Below are 20,249 nucleotides of genomic sequence, written 5' to 3'. Positions count from 1 at the left end.
GGAAAAGCTTGAAGCTCAAAGAATTGCCGGATTATCTCAGGTAAGGGGGGTTTATCGTCGCTTAATGGGTATTATAGATTAACATGTCATGGGTAGTAATAGCCGTTGAATTGACCCTAATTGGGATTTAGAATGCTGAGAAAATTGTGATGATTAAGTTGTATGAAAACTGAAATTGAATCGATAATTGTATGTGTCGTGATTTTCCGATAATGTAGCTTTTTACGGAAGTTGAATCGGAGGTCCGGAAGTCCTCTAACGGCGGAAAATGCGGAGAACTCTGCATTCTGCCTTGTGTTAGCGCAGGAACTGCTGTTTTGTCTGCGTTAACCGGTTAACCCAGGGCGTTAACCGGTTAACACTGTTATATTTTGTGAAAATGTGCTGTTTTGCCTGCGTTAACCGGTTAACCCAGGGCGTTAACCGGTTAACACTGTTGCGTTTTGCCAGAAAATGTATTTTTGTCCTGCGTTAACCGGTTAACCCAGGGCGTTAACCGGTTAACACTGTTGCAGTGTGGAAAAATTGTCAATTTTTATGTTGTGAACACAATGGGTGATTGGCCTAGTGTAGTAAATTGTGATGAGTTGTTTAAAAGTTGATTATAAGTTGTTTTGTTAAAAATATTGAGTTGTAGGCTTGATGAGCCAAAATTGATTATAAGTTGTTTTGCTGAAAATACTGAGTTGTAGGCTGATGGGCCAAAGTTGATTATAAGTTGTTTTTGTTGAAAAAGCTGTTGTGTTGCTGTTATTATTATGTTGTTGAAATTGCAAGTCGTACATTCCATATACATTCATATGCATAGAGTCGGAGCTTTGCTCACACCACGTTGGCCTGGATTGGCAAAAATATGGAGCTTTGCTCACACCACGTTGGCCTGGCTTGGCAAAATTTTAAGTTGAAAGTTGAAGGCTTATGCCTTGATGCCCACTAAACTGGCAATGATTTTAAGTTGGGAGTTTTACTCCGAATGGTACCACATGCATGACGAGTCGAGTCTCATTTGAGTTGTATTTTATGTTGTTGCTTAGTTGCATTTTATGTCGTCATTGAGTTGCATTTACGTTGTGTTTGAATATGATGTTGAGTTGAATATGCTGCTACCGAATGCATGATATGATGTGGGTGATTAACGTGAAAAATTACTTAACATAACATGATGATTTATAATATTTGTTATATCGATTGAGGAACTCACCCTTACAGTTATATTTTTCAGGTAACGAGCAGTGAGTTGAGTAGAAGCTAATGCTTGAAGTCTAGAGTGGTTTTAGTGGGTCATGCTCTGATAGATGTAACATCGGGACGGGATGTTTTATTTGTTGAATAAATGTTAATTTTAAGATATTACAGATGTTGAATGTTTCTATCCGCTGCGAATTTTTAAAGAAGTGTTTATGTTGAATTAAATAATGAGCATGACTGATTGTTACGGTGAATTATGTGAAGTATTATGTGACACCCTTGGTGCATGATTACTCTGATATTAATTTATATGCTGTCGTTTTAATTAAATATTTGGGGTATTTAGAAGGGTGTTACATTAGTGGTATCAGAGCCTGGTTGGTCTGTCCGGCCAGTTGTCGTGTCGTTACTGTCTAACAATTGTGTAATTGTTACTAGTCTAACTTTTAAGTTGTGTTGTAGTGATAAGTTGGAATGGCTGGAAGGAATGACGCTGCAATGGCTGCCGCAATGCAAGCAATGGCACAAGCGGTGCAGAACTTGCCAAATGCTGGTGGGGATGCTGGATCACGTAGCTTGGCGACTTTTCAGAGAGAGAATCCGCCGGTGTTTAAGGGAAAGCATGATCCAGATGCAGCCTTGGGATGGTTGAAAGAGATTGAGAGAATCTTCCGTGTTATGGATTGCACTCCAGCTCAGAAGGTTCGGTATGGTACTCACATGCTAGCAGTCGAAGCTGATGACTGGTGGCTAGAGACTCACGAGAAGTTGACCGTGGCAGGTGAAGACATTACTTGGGATGTATTCCGTAGGGAATTTCTGAGAAAGTATTACCCGGAAGATGTCCGTGGTAAGAAGGAAATTGAGTTCCTTGAGCTGAAGCAAGGAAACATGTCTGTCACTGATTATGCTGCGAAATTTGTGGAGTTGTCCAAATTTTATCCTCATTACACTGGTGCTGGTGCTGAATTTTCAAAGTGCATCAAGTTTGAAAATGGATTGCGCTCTGAAATTAAGAAGGCTGTTGGGTATCAGAAGATACGCATTTTCACTGACTTGGTTGATAGCTGCAGGATATTTGAAGAGGACAATAATGCTCATTACAAGATTGTCAGTGATCGCAGAGGCAAGCAACATCAAAACCGTGGCAAGCCGTATGATGTTCCAGCTGGAAAGGGGAAGCAAAGAGCTGCTCCGGCTCAGAGAGCTAGTGGGGGAGGTGCTCCTACTGGTATAGTTTGCTTCAAGTGTGGTCAGGCTGGTCATAAGAGTAATGTATGCACTGCTGAAGTAAAGAAGTGTTTTCGCTGTGGTAAGATTGGCCATGCAATAGCTGATTGCAAGCACAAGGAAGTGATTTGTTTTAATTGCGGAGAAGAAGGGCATATTGGAAGTCAGTGTCAGAAGCCGAAGAAAGGGAATCAGTCAGGAGGCAAGGTCTTTGCTTTATCGGGTTCTGAGACTTCTGCAGATGATCGTTTGATCCGAGGTACGTGTTATATTAATGGCTTTCCTCTTGTAGCTATTATTGACACAGGTGCGACTCATTCCTTTATATCTTTGGATTGTGCTGTGAAACTTAAGTTAGAGATATCTGAGATGTTTGGTAGTATGGTAATTGATACTCCTGCGAAGGGTTCAGTGACTACTACTTCGGTTTGTTTAAATTGTCCTTTGAGTATTTTTGGTAGAGACTTTGGGATGGACCTAGTGTGTCTTCCACTAGTGCAGATTGATGTTATTCTGGGTATGAACTGGTTGGTGTTTAACCGAGTTTCTATCAATTGTTTTGATAAGACTGTGATATTTCCTGAGAGTGAGGAAGGAAAGAGTTTGTTTCTATCAGCGAGACAAGTGGATGAGGAGGTAGCTGATGGGGCAGAGTTGTTTATGCTATTAGCGACTTTGGAGGCTAAAGATAAACTGGTGATTTGCGATCTAGCTGTGGTGTGTGATTTTCCTGATTTTTTTCCGGAAGAAGTGAATGAATTGCCGCCAGAGCGTGAAGTGGAGTTCTCTATTGACTTGGTACCTGGTACTAGGCCGATATCGATGGCTCCGTACCGTATGTCTGCTGTTGAGCTAACTGAATTGAAGAGTCAGTTGGAAGATCTATTGGATAAGAAATTTATTCGTCCGAGTGTGTCACCGTGGGGTGCACCAGTGCTATTGGTTAAGAAGAAAGAAGGTACTATGAGGTTGTGTGTGGACTACAGGCAACTGAATAAAGTGACGATCAAGAATCGGTATCCTTTGCCGAGGATTGATGATTTGATGGATCAGTTGGTTGGTGCAAGTGTGTTCAGCAAAATAGATTTGAGATCTGGGTATCATCAGATACGTGTGAAAACTGAAGATATTCAGAAGACTGCTTTCAGGACAAGGTATGGACATTATGAGTATTCTGTAATGCCTTTTGGTGTGACTAATGCGCCTGGAGTATTTATGGAGTATATGAATAGGATTTTCCATCGGTATCTAGACAAGTTTGTTGTGGTGTTTATTGATGACATTTTGGTGTATTCGAAATCTGAAGAAGAGCATGCTGAGCATTTGAAAGTGGTTTTAGAAGTTCTACGAGAAAAGAAGTTATTTGCTAAACTGTCTAAATGTGAATTTTGGTTAGAAGAGGTGAGTTTTCTTGGTCATGTGATTTCAAGAGGTGGCGTTGCTGTTGATCCTTCTAAGATAGAAGCGGTATCTAAGTGGGAAGCTCCGAAGTCTGTTGCTGAGATTCGAAGTTTCCTTGGTTTGGCTGGTTATTATAGGAAGTTCATTGAGGGATTTTCCAAGTTGGCGTTACCATTGACGATGTTGACTAGAAAGGGGCAAGCGTTTATTTGGGACTCCAAATGTGAAGAAGGTTTCCAAGAGTTAAAGGGAAGGTTGACTACTGCTCCTATTCTGATACTACCGAGTCCGTCGGAACCATTTGAGGTTTACTGTGATGCTTCATTGTTGGGTTTGGGTGGCGTGTTGATGCAGAATAAGCAGGTTATAGCTTATGCTTCAAGACAGCTGAGGGTCCATGAGAGGAACTATCCGACACATGATTTAGAGTTGGCAGCTGTGGTGTTTGTTCTGAAGTTATGGAGGCATTACTTGTACGGGTCAAGATTTGAGGTTTTCAGTGACCATAAAAGTTTAAAGTATTTGTTTGATCAGAAAGAGCTGAATATGAGACAGAGAAGATGGTTAGAGTTTCTGAAGGATTATGACTTTGGTTTGAATTACCATCCGGGTAAAGCAAACGTAGTGGCTGATGCATTGAGTCGGAAATCATTACATATGTCTATGTTAATGGTTAAGGAATTGGATTTGATTGAGCAGTTTAGAGACTTGAGTTTGGTGTGTGAGAGCACTCACAATAGTGTTAAATTGGGAATGTTGAAGTTGACGAGTGGTATTCTGGATGAGATCAGAGAGGGTCAGAAATCTGATATGCTTTTGGTTGATAAGTTGACTCTAGTGAATCAAGGTCAAGGTGGCGAATTCAGAGTTGATGAGAATGGTGTTTTGAAATTTGGTAATCGGGTGTGTATTCCGGATGTTACTGAGCTTAAGAAGAGTATTCTTGAGGAAGGACATCGTAGTGGTCTGAGTATTCATCCTGGAGCTACGAAGATGTATCATGATTTGAAGAAGTTATTTTGGTGGCCGGGAATGAAAAGAGAAATTGCGAGTTTTGTTTATTCCTGTTTGACTTGTCAGAAGTCAAAGATTGAGCATCAGAAGCCGTCTGGGCTAATGCAACCGTTGGCTATTCCAGAGTGGAAGTGGGATAGTATCAGTATGGATTTTGTTTCTGGGTTACCGAGGACAATTAAGAATTTTGAAGCCATTTGGGTGATTGTTGACAGGTTGACAAAGTCGGCTCATTTCATTCCGATTAGAATGGATTATCCGTTAGAGAAATTGGCTGAGTTGTATATTGAGAAGATTGTAAGTTTGCATGGTATTCCGTCGAGTATTGTTTCGGACAGAGATCCTAGATTTACATCGAAGTTCTGGGAAGGTTTGCAGAGGGCTTTGGGAACTAAGCTGAGATTGAGCTCTGCATATCACCCGCAGACTGATGGTCAGACTGCGAGGACGATTCAGTCATTAGAGGATCTTTTGAGAGCTTGTGTTTTGGAAAAGGGAGGTAGTTGGGATTGTTATTTACCTTTGATTGAGTTTACCTACAACAATAGTTTTCATTCGAGCATTGGTATGGCGCCGTTTGAAGCTTTGTATGGTAGGAGATGTCGGACACCGTTATGTTGGTATGAGTCCGGTGAGAGTGCTGTGGTCGGACCGGAAATTGTCCAACAAACTACGGAAAAGATTAAGATGATTCAGGAGAAGATGAGAATTGCTCAGAGTCGTCAGAAGAGTTATCATGATAAGAGGAGGAAGTCACTTGAGTTTCAAGAGGGAGATCATGTGTTTCTTCGTGTTACTCCGATAACAGGTGTTGGTCGGGCTTTGAAGTCGAAGAAGTTGACACCTCGATTTATTGGTCCTTATCATATTTTAGAGAGGATAGGAGAGGTAGCCTATCGTATCGCTTTACCGCCGTCACTTGCGAATTTGCATGAGGTTTTTCATGTGTCTCAGTTGAGGAGGTACATTCATGATCCGTCGCATGTAGTCCAAGTAGATGATGTACAGGTGAGAGATAACCTGACTGTTGAAACATCACCTATGAGGATCGAGGACCGAGAGTTGAAGCAGTTGCGGGGTAAAGAGATTGCCTTGGTGAAGGTAGCTTGGGGAGGACCAGCAGGTGGCAATGTAACTTGGGAACCGGAGAGTCAGATGAAGGAGTCTTATCCGGAGTTATTTGATTGAGGTATGTTTTCGAGGACGAAAACTCTTTTAGTGGGGGAGAGTTGTAACACCCCGATTAAAATAAGAGAATTATTTAATTGAGTTAATATTATTTTATTAATTTAATTAAATAAAGTTGAATTATTGGATTATTATTATTATTATTTGGAATAATAATTATTTGGAAAATATATAAGTTGGAAATAAGAGAAAGAGTCTCATTTTGGAACAGAAGGGTTTTACGTGAAAAAGCAGAGAAGCATCGTGAAAGAGGAAAAGGGCAAGAGAAGGAGCTGTAGAGCAAAGGTTGAAGAACGGAAAAGCTTGAAGCTCAAAGAATTGCCGGATTATCTCAGGTAAGGGGGGTTTATCGTCGCTTAATGGGTATTATAGATTAACATGTCATGGGTAGTAATAGCCGTTGAATTGACCCTAATTGGGATTTAGAATGCTGAGAAAATTGTGATGATTAAGTTGTATGAAAACTGAAATTGAATCGATAATTGTATGTGTCGTGATTTTCCGATAATGTAGCTTTTTACGGAAGTTGAATCGGAGGTCCGGAAGTCCTCTAACGGCGGAAAATGCGGAGAACTCTGCATTCTGCCTTGTGTTAGCGCAGGAACTGCTGTTTTGTCTGCGTTAACCGGTTAACCCAGGGCGTTAACCGGTTAACACTGTTATATTTTGTGAAAATGTGCTGTTTTGCCTGCGTTAACCGGTTAACCCAGGGCGTTAACCGGTTAACACTGTTGCGTTTTGCCAGAAAATGTATTTTTGTCCTGCGTTAACCGGTTAACCCAGGGCGTTAACCGGTTAACACTGTTGCAGTGTGGAAAAATTGTCAATTTTTATGTTGTGAACACAATGGGTGATTGGCCTAGTGTAGCAAATTGTGATGAGTTGTTTAAAAGTTGATTATAAGTTGTTTTGTTAAAAATATTGAGTTGTAGGCTTGATGAGCCAAAATTGATTATAAGTTGTTTTGCTGAAAATACTGAGTTGTAGGCTGATGGGCCAAAGTTGATTATAAGTTGTTTTTGTTGAAAAAGCTGTTGTGTTGCTGTTATTATTATGTTGTTGAAATTGCAAGTCGTACATTCCATATACATTCATATGCATAGAGTCGGAGCTTTGCTCACACCACGTTGGCCTGGATTGGCAAAAATATGGAGCTTTGCTCACACCACGTTGGCCTGGATTGGCAAAATTTTAAGTTGAAAGTTGAAGGCTTATGCCTTGATGCCCACTAAACTGGCAATGATTTTAAGTTGGGAGTTTTACTCCGAATGGTACCACATGCATGACGAGTCGAGTCTCATTTGAGTTGTATTTTATGTTGTTGCTTAGTTGCATTTTATGTCGTCATTGAGTTGCATTTACGTTGTGTTTGAATATGATGTTGAGTTGAATATGCTGCTACCGAATGCATGATATGATGTGGGTGATTAACGTGAAAAATTACTTAACATAACATGATGATTTATAATATTTGTTATATCGATTGAGGAACTCACCCTTACAGTTATATTTTTCAGGTAACGAGCAGTGAGTTGAGTAGAAGCTAATGCTTGAAGTCTAGAGTGGTTTTAGTGGGTCATGCTCTGATAGATGTAACATCGGGACGGGATGTTTTATTTGTTGAATAAATGTTAATTTTAAGATATTACAGATGTTGAATGTTTCTATCCGCTGCGAATTTTTAAAGAAGTGTTTATGTTGAATTAAATAATGAGCATGACTGATTGTTACGGTGAATTATGTGAAGTATTATGTGACACCCTTGGTGCATGATTACTCTGATATTAATTTATATGCTGTCGTTTTAATTAAATATTTGGGGTATTTAGAAGGGTGTTACAGGTTTCCTCCCATCCTGTGCTTCTTTTCTGTCATTAGCTCGACCTTTTAATTTTTGTGTTAGGGCGACATATATGGCACGAAAGACACCTCATCCTTCTTATTCCTTTTGTTTGGTAGGAATCCCATCACTTTCAAGAATTGAAGGTTTTTCTTCCATATTTTCTTCAGCTTAATAGTATCGAACAAGGCATACATCTCATCTAATACTTCATCTATTTCTCCTCTTTTATCAGCCTTATTGTTAGGTGTAGGACTATTCTTTTGTTGAATATCTTGTAGTTGGATATCTAAGTCTGAATGAATGATTGAAATTGAAGCTTAATCCAAAATGATACAATCTTCATCTTGCATTCTAGCTCTTTTCCCACATATCTTTTTCACCTATGTTACTTCTATACTTGCTTCTATTTCTTTATCAGGTGTTGTGCATTTTTCTTTTTCTTTTTATTTTTCAACTCCTCCTTCATCGAATACCTCACTTTCCTATTTGACCTCTCTTTCAATTTCCTTATCTCTAGGACTATCTAACATATTTTCATAGAAATATCCACTAGATCTCAGTTTTAATGCTAATTGGCTAGATACTTGACTAAGTTGCATCTTTATATTCTCGAAGGATGTTTCTATGTTACTTCACACGTTTTCTTGATGCCTGTTGATTTTCTCGAAATTGAGTTGAATCATCTTTATAAACTGATTCGAGGTTTCTTCAAGTTGAGATGATGAGTCCTCCTCCCATGAATAATCAATGTAAGGTTCTGGTTCTGAATAATTTCTATCATTTTCCAGAATAAGCATTTTTACTGCAAGTTCCTTTGCATAAGCTTCAAACTTTGCAAAGGTAGCATATATGTCATCTTGCATGATTGTATTGACCTTGCATACAAACAAAAAGAAAAATACTTTAGTAGCATTGCACTAGATAAAAAAATTAAACAAAAATAAAACAAAAACAAAAAAGAAATAGAAAAGAAAAATTAAGAAGGAACAAAAATAAAATATTTACAAATGAAAATATTTATAATTGAAAACAAAAATAAAATATTTACAAATGAAAATATTTACAATTGAAAACAAAAATAAAATATTTACAAATGAAAATATTTACAATTGAAAACAAAAATAAAATATTTACAAATGAAAATATTTACAATTGAAAACAAAAATATAAATAAAAAACTAAGCGTCCGACAACAGGACCAAAAACTTGATGACTTCTCGGCAAGTGTACCGATAATGTTGAAGTAATAAAAAGATAGAATCCACAATGATTTTTGTTGAATTGGAGTATTGCTATCAAGGGTAATTATTTGTTTTTGTCGTATCCACTGGGACTGGTGCGATATCAATGTCATTCAACAGTTACTATGATTTTAAGCGTAAGTTTGCAAGATGTTTGATGATTTAAAGCTACAAAATGTAAAACAGATGAATGACAAATAAAGTTTTAGAGAGATGAAAGCTTATTAGGATTGGATTTCATCCACCGATAGAATATGAAATTTACCAATCAGTTATACACAATCTAAACATTTATCAATATCATCACGTATCACTCGCCGATGGTGTTTATGTTTAAACTTCTGACGAAAGTTCAACCGTATTGTTGAATCAATGATCTCTCAGCCTATTAAAAAATACGGTAGAATTAAGACTTGGTACTCAATTGAATGTTATACCTAAATCTATGTTTAGAGTTTAGAATCTAACATATATTCATCTTAGATCAATATCCGAACCGTATTTTTCAATATCAATTCAAATCATAAGAATAACATGAAAACAAAGATAACATCGATATAGATTCATAAAGAGATTGTATACAATGCCATGATCAATAAAAATACATATTGTTACGAAGAAATTACATCTAATCCCAATAAGAAAGGACTCTAGCTACTCATGGTAGCCAGATACAAAGAGAAGAATGAAGATGAACATGCATCAATAGTGATTTCCCAATGATTGATGCGAACCCAACTTCTGATCTTCAAGAAGCACCCTCTCCTATTGTTTTTTAAGCTTATCTCTCTCCAAAATGTAATATATTTTATAAAGTAACAACTGAAATCTATTTATAGAAAACAAAAATTTGTAGTCTGCGCTAAGCCCCAAACTAAAGAAACAAGAGTAACTACCAAGATTTCACATTATAAAAACAAGTTTTGAGAAAATAGGATAAATGCATGGTTCAAAATTTCAAAAGCACAAGCAAAGTGATGCTCACCATTATACTACAACCAAATCATGATCATGAAACAAATTCTAAACACAAAACCCATGTGATAAATTATAAAATAACACATGCTCAATTATGAATCACACCTAACACACATATTTAAATTATGATGAAGAACAAAAATGAGGGACTTGACTCACACCCAACAATCTTGCTAACATCTTGATCAACTTATGCACTCATCCAAGAAAATCACATTGAAGGCATAGAAGCACAAATCACAAAGGACTTTCAAGGGTTGTAATGAGGCTTGGTTAACAAAGAATGGCTATATCTAAAGGTCTTTGAAACAAAATTGGCAAACTCTAGAAGAGCATTCACTTTTCAATTTCTTTACAATTCATAACTTCACCCACCACTTTTCTTTGTTCATATGATACATCCTTGATCACACTTTCTAGCACAACCATTTTCCACTTTTTTTCAAACCAGTTCATTTTTTTTTTCAATTCTTTTTCACCATTCTCTTCCTTGTTCAAATTATTTTTCAATTTCTTAGAAACCTATCCTTTTTCTTTATCTTTTCTCCCCAACTTGAATACAACTAACATTGCAAATGAATGCTCCTCGATTTTCTATGGCACGGGACAAATTTCAACCATAATTTGAAGGTTGATGATTCAAATGTTTCAAGAAAAAGATTTTAGAATCCATACAACAATCAATGATGATCTAATATTTATGTATAATTTCACAGTTCAATATTAAAATGAATCCTGACATTAAGGCTCAAAGGGGTTAACGAAATCTCGCATACTCATAAGGTAAGTTACTTTTGGTGAAGTGGTTGTGCTCAAAATCAAAAATTGCCTTGATCATTTTCATGATTTCATAACTTCAAACATAAATGAAAGATTAAACATAAATTAACCGAGTTAAAACAACAGACTATTGGCCTCTTGTGTATATAGTAAACAATGGAATTTTCCTCACATTTAGGCTTTAATCTAAAGTGGTTCAATAAATGAACAAGAATTGTAAAAGAATGAATGATATTTTATTTGCACAAATTACAAGTTTCATATTCATGCTATGTTTTAGAAAGAAATAAACATGTACCTTGACATTGTACCATCCTTCAAGCTTTTGTCACTATCAAAGCATTTGTTAGTTGAAACATTCAAACTTGGAATAATCACTCAATGCTTTTTCAATTCATTCAAAAATAAACTTTAAGAACAAAATAATTTTTTTTGCTAAAAATCTTGAAATAAAACTAAACTATTATACTATCTACTTGAAACAATTTAAACAAAACACAACTTAATTGACAAAAATCACCACAAAGATGGGGTAAATATGCATCACTGAAAGTGGATAAGTGGGTTGAGTAAAAAGATTTTTTTACTGGAACAACATGCACCATGAGACCGCGCTTAGCGCGGTTTCTTCTGCTTCTAGCTTCTCAAAATTTTCAAGGGCGCGCTTAGTCCCCTCTGTTGTCGCTTAGCACCGACTCTGATGCCCATAATTTTCAAAATGATTTTTTTGTCAAGTTTTCAATCCATTTTCACTCTAAGTCTTAAACTACTTAATGTAAAGTTATTAAATATTTATAAAGTTAGGTTGTCTCCCAACAAACACTTTTTTAACGTCATTAACTCGATGCCTTTTTCAATTAGATGATATCTCTTGTTGCTTCTTTTACTTGGCTAGTTATTTGCTCTTCCTGGTTTAGCTGGTGTTCCTTCACCAACAATTACCCATAACCAACACTTGAGAAAACAAGATGGTAAACAAGTATATATACAATATAGACAAATGCATAAAGCTTAAAAAGATAGAAATTATTGTTATGCTTTTAATATCTAAACTCCATTCCCGAAAACAACGCCATTTTGTTTAATTGGAGTATTCATATCAAGGGTAAGTATTTGTTTTTGTCGTATCCACAGGGTCTGGTGCGATATCAAGTTTGTTCAACAGTTACTATGATTTTAAGCGTAAATTTGCAAGATGTTCGATGGTTTAAAGCTAAAAAAATGTAAAACGGATGAATGATAAAAAAAGTTTCAGAGAGATGAGACTTTGTTAGGATCGAATTTCATCCACCGATAGAATATGTAATTTACCAATCAGTTATACACAATCTAAACATTTATCAATATCATCACGTATCGCTCATCGACTGTATTTATGTCTAAACTCCTGATGAGAGTTTAACCGTATTGTTGAATCAACAATCTCTCATCCTATTAAATAATACAATAGCATTAAGACTCGATACTCAAGTGAATGTTAAGCCTAAATCTATGTCTAGAGTTTAGAATCTAATAGAAGTTCATCTTAGATCAAGATTCGAACCGTATTTCTCAATATCAATTCAAATCATAAGAATAACATGAAAATAAAGATAACATCGATATAGATTCATAAAGAGATTTATACAACACCATGATTAATAAAAATACATATTGTTACGATGGAATTACATCCAACCCAACAAGAAAGGGATTCATCTATTCACGCTAGCTAGATACAAAGAGAATAATGAAGATGAACATGTATAAATCTTGATTTCCCAATGATTGATGTGAACTCAGCTTCCGATCTTCAAGAAGCACCCTCTCTTGTTGTTTTCTAATCTTTTCTCTCTCCAAAATGTAATATATTTTACAAAGTAACAACTGGAAGCTATCTATAGAAAACAAAAATCTATAACCGCGCTAAGCCCCAAATTTGGCGCTCAACGCCAAATCTAGACAAACACATTAAACTGCCTTAAATGGCACTTAGCATAGGAAAAAGGCGTTTAGCGTACTAGCCCCTGCCTCAGGGACTCCAAGCATGCTCAAAGCATGCTAAGCCTCACCTGAAGCTTTGATTTCTTCCAAAAATATCATGTTGAAGCTATTTCTTTTGCTTTTGATGTCCAAAGCTCCTCTAACGCAAACATACCTACAAAATGAGTTGCAAATGATCAATCTACACAATATATTTACACCTAAGTTGAGGTTTTGACTCGTGAATCCAAAGAATCAAGCTAATAAGTTCCACATTTTCATGTATGAATTCACCATAATTTGGCACTTATCAACTGCTTTCAAGCAAGATAAAATGTGTGTAATGTATAGAAAACTAGTTAGGGGGGGGGGGTCGAGTTTCAGTGCAAAAAGTAAATAAATGAGCAAACAATATCACAAGAGTGGTCAGGTTGTGTGCTAGAATCCCCTATTCATCTATTGTTGATGTTTTATGCCTTGTATGAATGATCTTATCACTATAACACCACGACGAATTAACAAAATTGTTGTAGCCGATCCTTTACGAAATAACTTATTAACCACCACTTTGAGCTTTCTATCCCTAGCCCGTTATCATAAATAGGGTTAGACGATGTATAGAATGTTAGTTCTCTATGACACTACTCGAGGTCTCCTATTCCTATTCAACCAGCGTAAGTACAATAATTACCCTAGGTCCAACACATAGACTAATGGTCAGTATTCCCTATGTGCCTAAGGTCATATTAAAAGATATCTCACATAAAAAGAATTAAGAACAATAAGCAATTGAATAACATTATAGATCAAAAGGTTCATATAATAGTCAAATCAACATAGAATCCAACAATATAGAAATAGGTTCATCATAACACAACCTAACCTTGAGGAGCTTAGCTACTCATAATTCAATTAACCATACCATAATGGATAGATGAAAATAACATGTTAAATCCCTTGAAGTAATGGCCTCAAATGGATTCAAATGCTCTAAAAATCACCACTTGTGCTCTCAAAATCGTGCCTTGATCTCCAAACTTTGTAACCCGTGTGAAAGTACATAAAATCTTATATTAAAAGCATCAGAATGGACCAGAACACGTCAGAAAAGCCCAGAAAAAGTGTCTATCACGCACGTGAGACCCTCCATTACGAGTGCGATGCAACCTTTATGTCACTATCACACGCGCGCGCGATACTGTGCGTGATTATTCAAGTGGTTGCACGCTTTTGCTCCATTTTCACTAAGTCCACAATTTTCACACTTAGCTATTTTTTCCTAATTCTTTGGTCATTCTTCTTAATTTTTGCTCAACTTTCACTTGTTTTACTCTGACTTTTTGACTAAATATATGTAATGACAGACTGTCATCATGACTTACACATAACAAATATCTCAACCCTCACATTCTAACTCTCCATTCTCAAGGAAGCAAACATCATGAGCATTTGATCGTCTCCTCTCAAGGACATCTCTAACTGACGCGCGAACATGAATCTCGAATTCATACTCTCTTCGGGTTCGGAAAAACATCACAACCTTAACAATACATGCACTCTAAAATCAGCGGCACGCTAACCCAACCCTCAACATTTGAAACATCTCAGAGAAGAAAAAGTTTCCCCCCCACTTGTTTCGATGCCACTACGGTTGGCAAACGGTTAGAAAAACAAACGAGCACTGGCAATATTTCACACGTATGTCATATACAAGGGAACAAACAAAATTACACAACATGGTCAGATGGAACAACCTGCTCTGATACCACTATGTAACACCCTCAAGACACCACAATGCATTTTATAACATAATTAAAGTATATTTTCCACCAAAGGGTGTCACACATTCTCAGCATAAACATTTTTCATCACTTAACATATCGTGGCGAAATTTAAAACATTTAATAACATCTCTTTGTGGTCTCAAAAATATAAATTCCTTTACTATAAATAAAACAATTATTTCAATAATAACTCAACAATAAGCAGATAAAATAAACAACGACCTCATCCTAGTGTTACACCATCAGAGCAACACCAAGTACTAGACAATATGCGGAAAACAATAAACAAAGAAGGCACGATCCATCTTCCACACGATAACATCTAAAGCTCCTCAAGTTCTACCCGAGTATCTGCAAACATAGGCGTAAACTGCCACAACAAGTAAACAGGATTGAGAATACAATTCAAAATATGATAATGGTGCAAAGTACAACAAGGATATATAGCACACAAATACTCTCAACATTAGAAAAATCAACCACACAACAATCAATCATGCAATAAGGTTTATGTATGCAATGAAATACTCTACTCTACTCCAATTTATATGGTACCAAGTTTTGGAAGTTCATAGTTATGTTACTGAGGTCATCCACTCATCAGGTTACATCTCTAAACCCGACTACACGTCCAGATCATAACACTATATCAAACACATCATGATCACGCGACTAGATCATGGCTCACCTATATCTAATATACATGATGTGTAAAATGTAACAACACACATATGCACAAAGGTATCACTACCAACCCTAACTTCATAACTCGTAACTAGTTACAAGACTAAACTAGTTACTAGAAATTGGTTACAACACTAAACCAATAATACCAACATTAATTATTGCCAATATAAGGCCATCACAAATCAAAGGTTCCCTCTTTGAACCAACAGCATCAATTAAACAACAACATAATAATGCCAATCATAAGGCTACATCGGTTCTAATTTCAAAACAAATAGGTAAACACATCAATCATTAAAACATAATCATAATAATTGATCCCTTTCTAAATCATTATTAATCATACATACATAATTAAACTCTCAAGACGTCATTATTAATCATATGTTACCTTTCCAACGCTTCAAATCACCAAACGGAGTCACGAAACTTAAGTTATGGAAAAAACAACAGGGGAACCAATAGATTGTTGCTGGTGGACCAATCGATTGGTCTGAGCTTGCTGTCAAATATTTTTTCGCTCAGTTTTATCAAATCATGTTCTAACATGGATAAATATTTTTACACGATTAATTTATCTTCAAAACAAGATTGTATGACCGAATTTACACATCACCATTTTTCTCATTAAACTCACAAGACCCATCATTATCTCATCAATTTTTCTACAATTGTTCATGATCACCAAACTCACAATTAACACAACACACCAATCATTAACATAAAGATCAGAATTAATTAAGAAAAATTTATCAATTCAAAAAAATACATTCAATAATAACAACATATAATTAAATCACATCAATCATACCACAAGTTAGATAGGTTTGCTCAACCATCTCTAAACTTAAGCTCCATCAATGGAGGAAGGAAAGGGGAAGAAGAAGGAAATGGAACTTTTATATCCTCTACACAAAGTGACACACATATGTGAATTAACCTCCGCTTACCTTAAAACTCCAACAGCAAAATCCTAACTATGGCTTCTCTCTTTCTTCAACCCTTAACTTTGTATTTATCTCACAAAATCTCTTCCTCCTAATTTCCAATTGTACGTACTGATCAAAATAGCTCCATTATCCCTCTATTAATATTAATTTAATATTAATCTTTTAACTATTTCACCTTGGTCCTAACTTATTCTTAATTTTACCTCATTCCCTTATTTTATCATTCTTATTTTCAATCCAAATCTCATAAATCCACTATTTTCTATTATTTTTAATTAATTAAATTAACTAAACCTCTAATTAATTTCTACACACCTCAATTATACCCACAATATTATCCAACACACAAATAATTGAATAAAATCATTTTCAATCCAATGAAAAATAGAAATATGAGAAATGAGGCATTACAGGGAACACCAAATATATTATGGTGTGTCCTTCTCTATGCATCGTTGGATGCGAAAGTTGGTATAAACAATGAGATAGATAAGTCCATCACAGACATATCCACTCATTGAGAGTGTTCTTGAGTTTTGTGAGTTATTTGTTATGGGTGAGGGATTTATTGTAAATTTACCAAGATTAATATTTTCTCTTGAGTAAATCATTCTTCCTTAGGAATTGATTATTTTTGTTTGGAGCTGAACCAATGTAAAAGCTCTTTTGAAGATTAGTATAAGTCTCTGTTTGGTTCGTATGTTCTGCCATTGAAGAAAACTTCTTCTTTTAGATTCGTGAAGAATAACTAGAGAAAAATATTCACAATGGTTCTTGAGCTCAACTCGGCTAAAATCTATATCTATTCGAGATCAGTCTGATATAAAATGTCACGCAGTTTCTAAGTTCATCCTTTATAAATGCTCAGTAGGTTTGAGATTAACCCGGTAAAAATTTCGATTCTATTCATGGTTAGCCCGTATAAAACCTCGATTCAGTTAAGAGGATAATCAACTTTAAATTGCACCTTGGTTCGAGATCAATATATGTAAAATTTCATTTTTCCTTAGAGACTAACTTCTCAAAGCTCTATTCGTTGTTTGGCGTGAAGACTAATCACTTCATTCCTCAGTTTGCGGTTTGGCTCGAAGTCAGCCCGAACCTTCATTTCCTTGTATAATGGATTTTGTGGGCTTAACATTCTTAAAGCATTCAAGCATTAATGGATACTCTAAAGATCAATTATTAGAGATAAGAGTAAGCAACTTCTTTAAGACCGAACTTTTATAAATCTCTAGTGTTATTTCTCTTCCCTTATCTCTTTTACTTTCCGCTTATTTTTCTTACTTAGAATTTTCGTTGTGCTTTCAAACATTTTTTGTAAAATATTTTCAAACTTTAATTTGAAAAATTATTTTGTTTTAAATCAATATTTTTCAAACCTCTGCAAATTTCCCCCTCTTATGCATGGAGTAACATGTTCAATGCCCCGACAAAACACAAACTATAGAATCATTGTCGCCCACTCTTCATCTCTAGGGATTTTTCTAATAAAAATGATAGATTATTCCTTGACTCGTGGTCATTTGTAAGGATCTATCGCAAGAGAAAAATTTGTAATTTTATTTGTTACATTTATCGCGATTTGCCTTTGTGCTAAACATGGTGCGATTCCAAATAAGCCACGATGACTATCAGAACATCCTAATTATGATTCTTTCAATCCTATAGAGATTTTTTAAGCATCCTCGATTACTGCTCAACTATGGTAAAATCATCTCCAAGCAAATTATCTCTATTTCAATTGGTTATTTATTTGAAGTTCCTTTTTTGCCAGGTGGTTGTTGAACATGTGAAACAACTTGTCTTATTCCACTCTTCAAAATTTTGGGTGGATGATGCTCTTCAACTCTCTTATGTCTTTAAAGAAATAACTTTTATGCACTCGATCATCAAAATATGTTAAAGAAAAATGAAAATCGAAAAATTATTCTTACATATGATACAATGATCTGAAATGGACCTAAAATAATTAATAAGATTACTCTCAAATATGGAGAAATATAGAGGATGGCTATAACATACCCCAAGAATGATGTATATACATAAACTCCAATGCTCAAGTTAATAAAAATAAAAACAAAAACTTAAAGGTTTACTAAAATATGAAACTTACCTTTCTTCTTGCAAAAAGGATGATCCCTTTACAAGTGCATTCAAAAACTTACCTTTCTTCTAAGAGCATTCAAAAAATTAGCCATTTTACAACTTATATTTTTCTTATGGAGATATAATATATAACATATACCCATCTCATTTTCATCGAAATATATGTATGAGTACGTTTTAGTCGGATTATAGTATGGATTTGTAAGTTACTGAATGACAAGTAAAAGCATTAAATGATATAAATATAGCGTTGCAAAATATGTCCAACAATCCGATGTCGTCCAGCGGTTAGGATATCTGGCTTTCACCCAGGAGACCCGGGTTCGATTCCCGGCATCGGAATTTTTTAACATTCTATCATAACAAACTTCTCTAATTTTTTTCTTCTGAGATTTTCAATCCACAAATCCAATACATCTCCTTTCGCATTATCAGTCACCAAACACATCCATCACCGTCAGAGTCGCACCTAAATCACCTCGCCACAAAACCGCATCCGAATCTCTCGCCGACCGCCAGAGACAGTAACAAAGTTAGTCGAACTTTTCCTTTTATTCAATTTCACTTCCTCTTTTCTATATGCTTCTTGCTTTGAATGTTTACGAATGTTGCAATAATTTACAATTAGGGTTTTTCCGAATGTTGCTATTAAGCATCTTTCTCGATTCCACTGTTAGGGTTTATTGAAAATGGGATCAAATCTAAGTTAAGTTTTTTATTTGATTTATAAACGATGACAAAAACGAGTTATGTGAATTGCTACTCTGAAAATCAGAATAGAATTTGTAATCGTGTTCATTTCATTTCATTAGATATGAACTCAGTTGCGAGAAGTTTATCAAACTTATTCAGACAGTCAGTTTTCGCAACTGAGCCTTTTAATGCTCAGCTTCAGCAAACCAGAGGCATTCGAGTGCAGGTGTATAATGGAAACCTTGAAGGGGCATTGGCGTTGATGCAACGTAAGATGACATCGAGTGGGATCGAGAGGATGATAAAGATTGAACAGAGGTTTCATATCAAAAACTCTGAGAAGCGTGTGTTAGCGCAAAAGAATTTGCAGCGTAGGCTTCGATCGCAGGATCTTGCTCGGAAACTCAAGGCCATTATGATCAAGAAAGTCAGGTAATTGTTTCCTATATCAGACTGATTTTCCTGCCGTACAATAGATTGAATTCCATGTAATACCTCTCTGGTTATTTGGCAAATGATATCTTGGTGTAACATAGGAATGTCTGAGAAACAAAATAGGATTAACAGCAACAATAATCAAGCATTATTTCCTAGACCCTATTTGGCCATGGCTATTTAGAGGGGCAAACTATGACTATGGGTATTGTCCTCACATGACCAAAACACCTAAAATGTGGTTTTATCATTTTATTACAATTGTAGCTTCAATAATTTTCTCTCTAATTATCCTATTTCCAGTCTTGTTGGACTATTCATTCATCATAAGATGACAAAAATGCAATCTCGTGAGCATAGTGATATATGAATTTTCACCTGAGATGAAAGAATTTTGTCTTAGATGTTAACTTAGCTGCAATATCTGATAATAGTAAAATGAGAACTTTTAGTTGAAGTATTTTTTTTTTTGCGTCGAACATTTATTTACTTTCAGACATTGACGTGGAAGTTATATTATTTTTGTATATGTTTCTATGTGAATCGTTGTTATGCATGAAGGAGAATCTTGTTGCAAACTATTGAAATTGCTGTTTTAAATTGACTCAAGTACATGTCAATATGTCATTTAATAAGTTCAGAAGTTTGGGGATTGAAAGGAAAACATTCAACATCTAGCTCTCTGGTCACTCCGTTTTCCAACCAAATGTAGAGGCCTTTTTTGGTTGCTAGCAATGTTATCAAATTGCGGCGCCATGGCCGGTAT

General features: G+C 35.6%; 1 protein-coding gene and 1 non-coding gene across 2 annotated transcripts; both read left to right on the top strand.

Moving 5' to 3' along the window:
- The first annotated feature begins 18,625 nt into the window (after positions 1-18,625).
- Positions 18,626-18,697, top strand: TRNAE-UUC (transfer RNA glutamic acid (anticodon UUC)). Its single transcript has one exon. It is a non-coding gene; the product is annotated as a tRNA-Glu (tRNA).
- Positions 18,690-19,484, top strand: LOC127085311 (uncharacterized). Its single transcript, XM_051025834.1, has 2 exons — positions 18,690-18,887; positions 19,168-19,484. Exon 2 carries the CDS (start codon positions 19,170-19,172, stop codon positions 19,482-19,484), a length of 315 nt encoding a protein of 104 aa, XP_050881791.1. The 5' UTR covers positions 18,690-18,887; positions 19,168-19,169.
- The last annotated feature ends 765 nt before the right edge of the window (positions 19,485-20,249 follow it).

The sequence above is a fragment of the Lathyrus oleraceus genome, chromosome 5 (assembly GCF_024323335.1).
Source record: "Lathyrus oleraceus cultivar Zhongwan6 chromosome 5, CAAS_Psat_ZW6_1.0, whole genome shotgun sequence".
Lineage (NCBI taxonomy): Eukaryota > Viridiplantae > Streptophyta > Magnoliopsida > Fabales > Fabaceae > Lathyrus > Lathyrus oleraceus.
The sequence above is the reverse complement of the archived record's forward strand: the minus strand, read 5'-3'. Positions and strand labels throughout refer to the sequence as shown.

What these genes read in the sequence shown, in the direction of transcription:
- LOC127085311 (XM_051025834.1), top strand. Translation starts at nt 19,170, where the DNA reads ATGAACTCAGTTGCGAGAAGTTTATCAAACTTATTCAGACAGTCAGTT.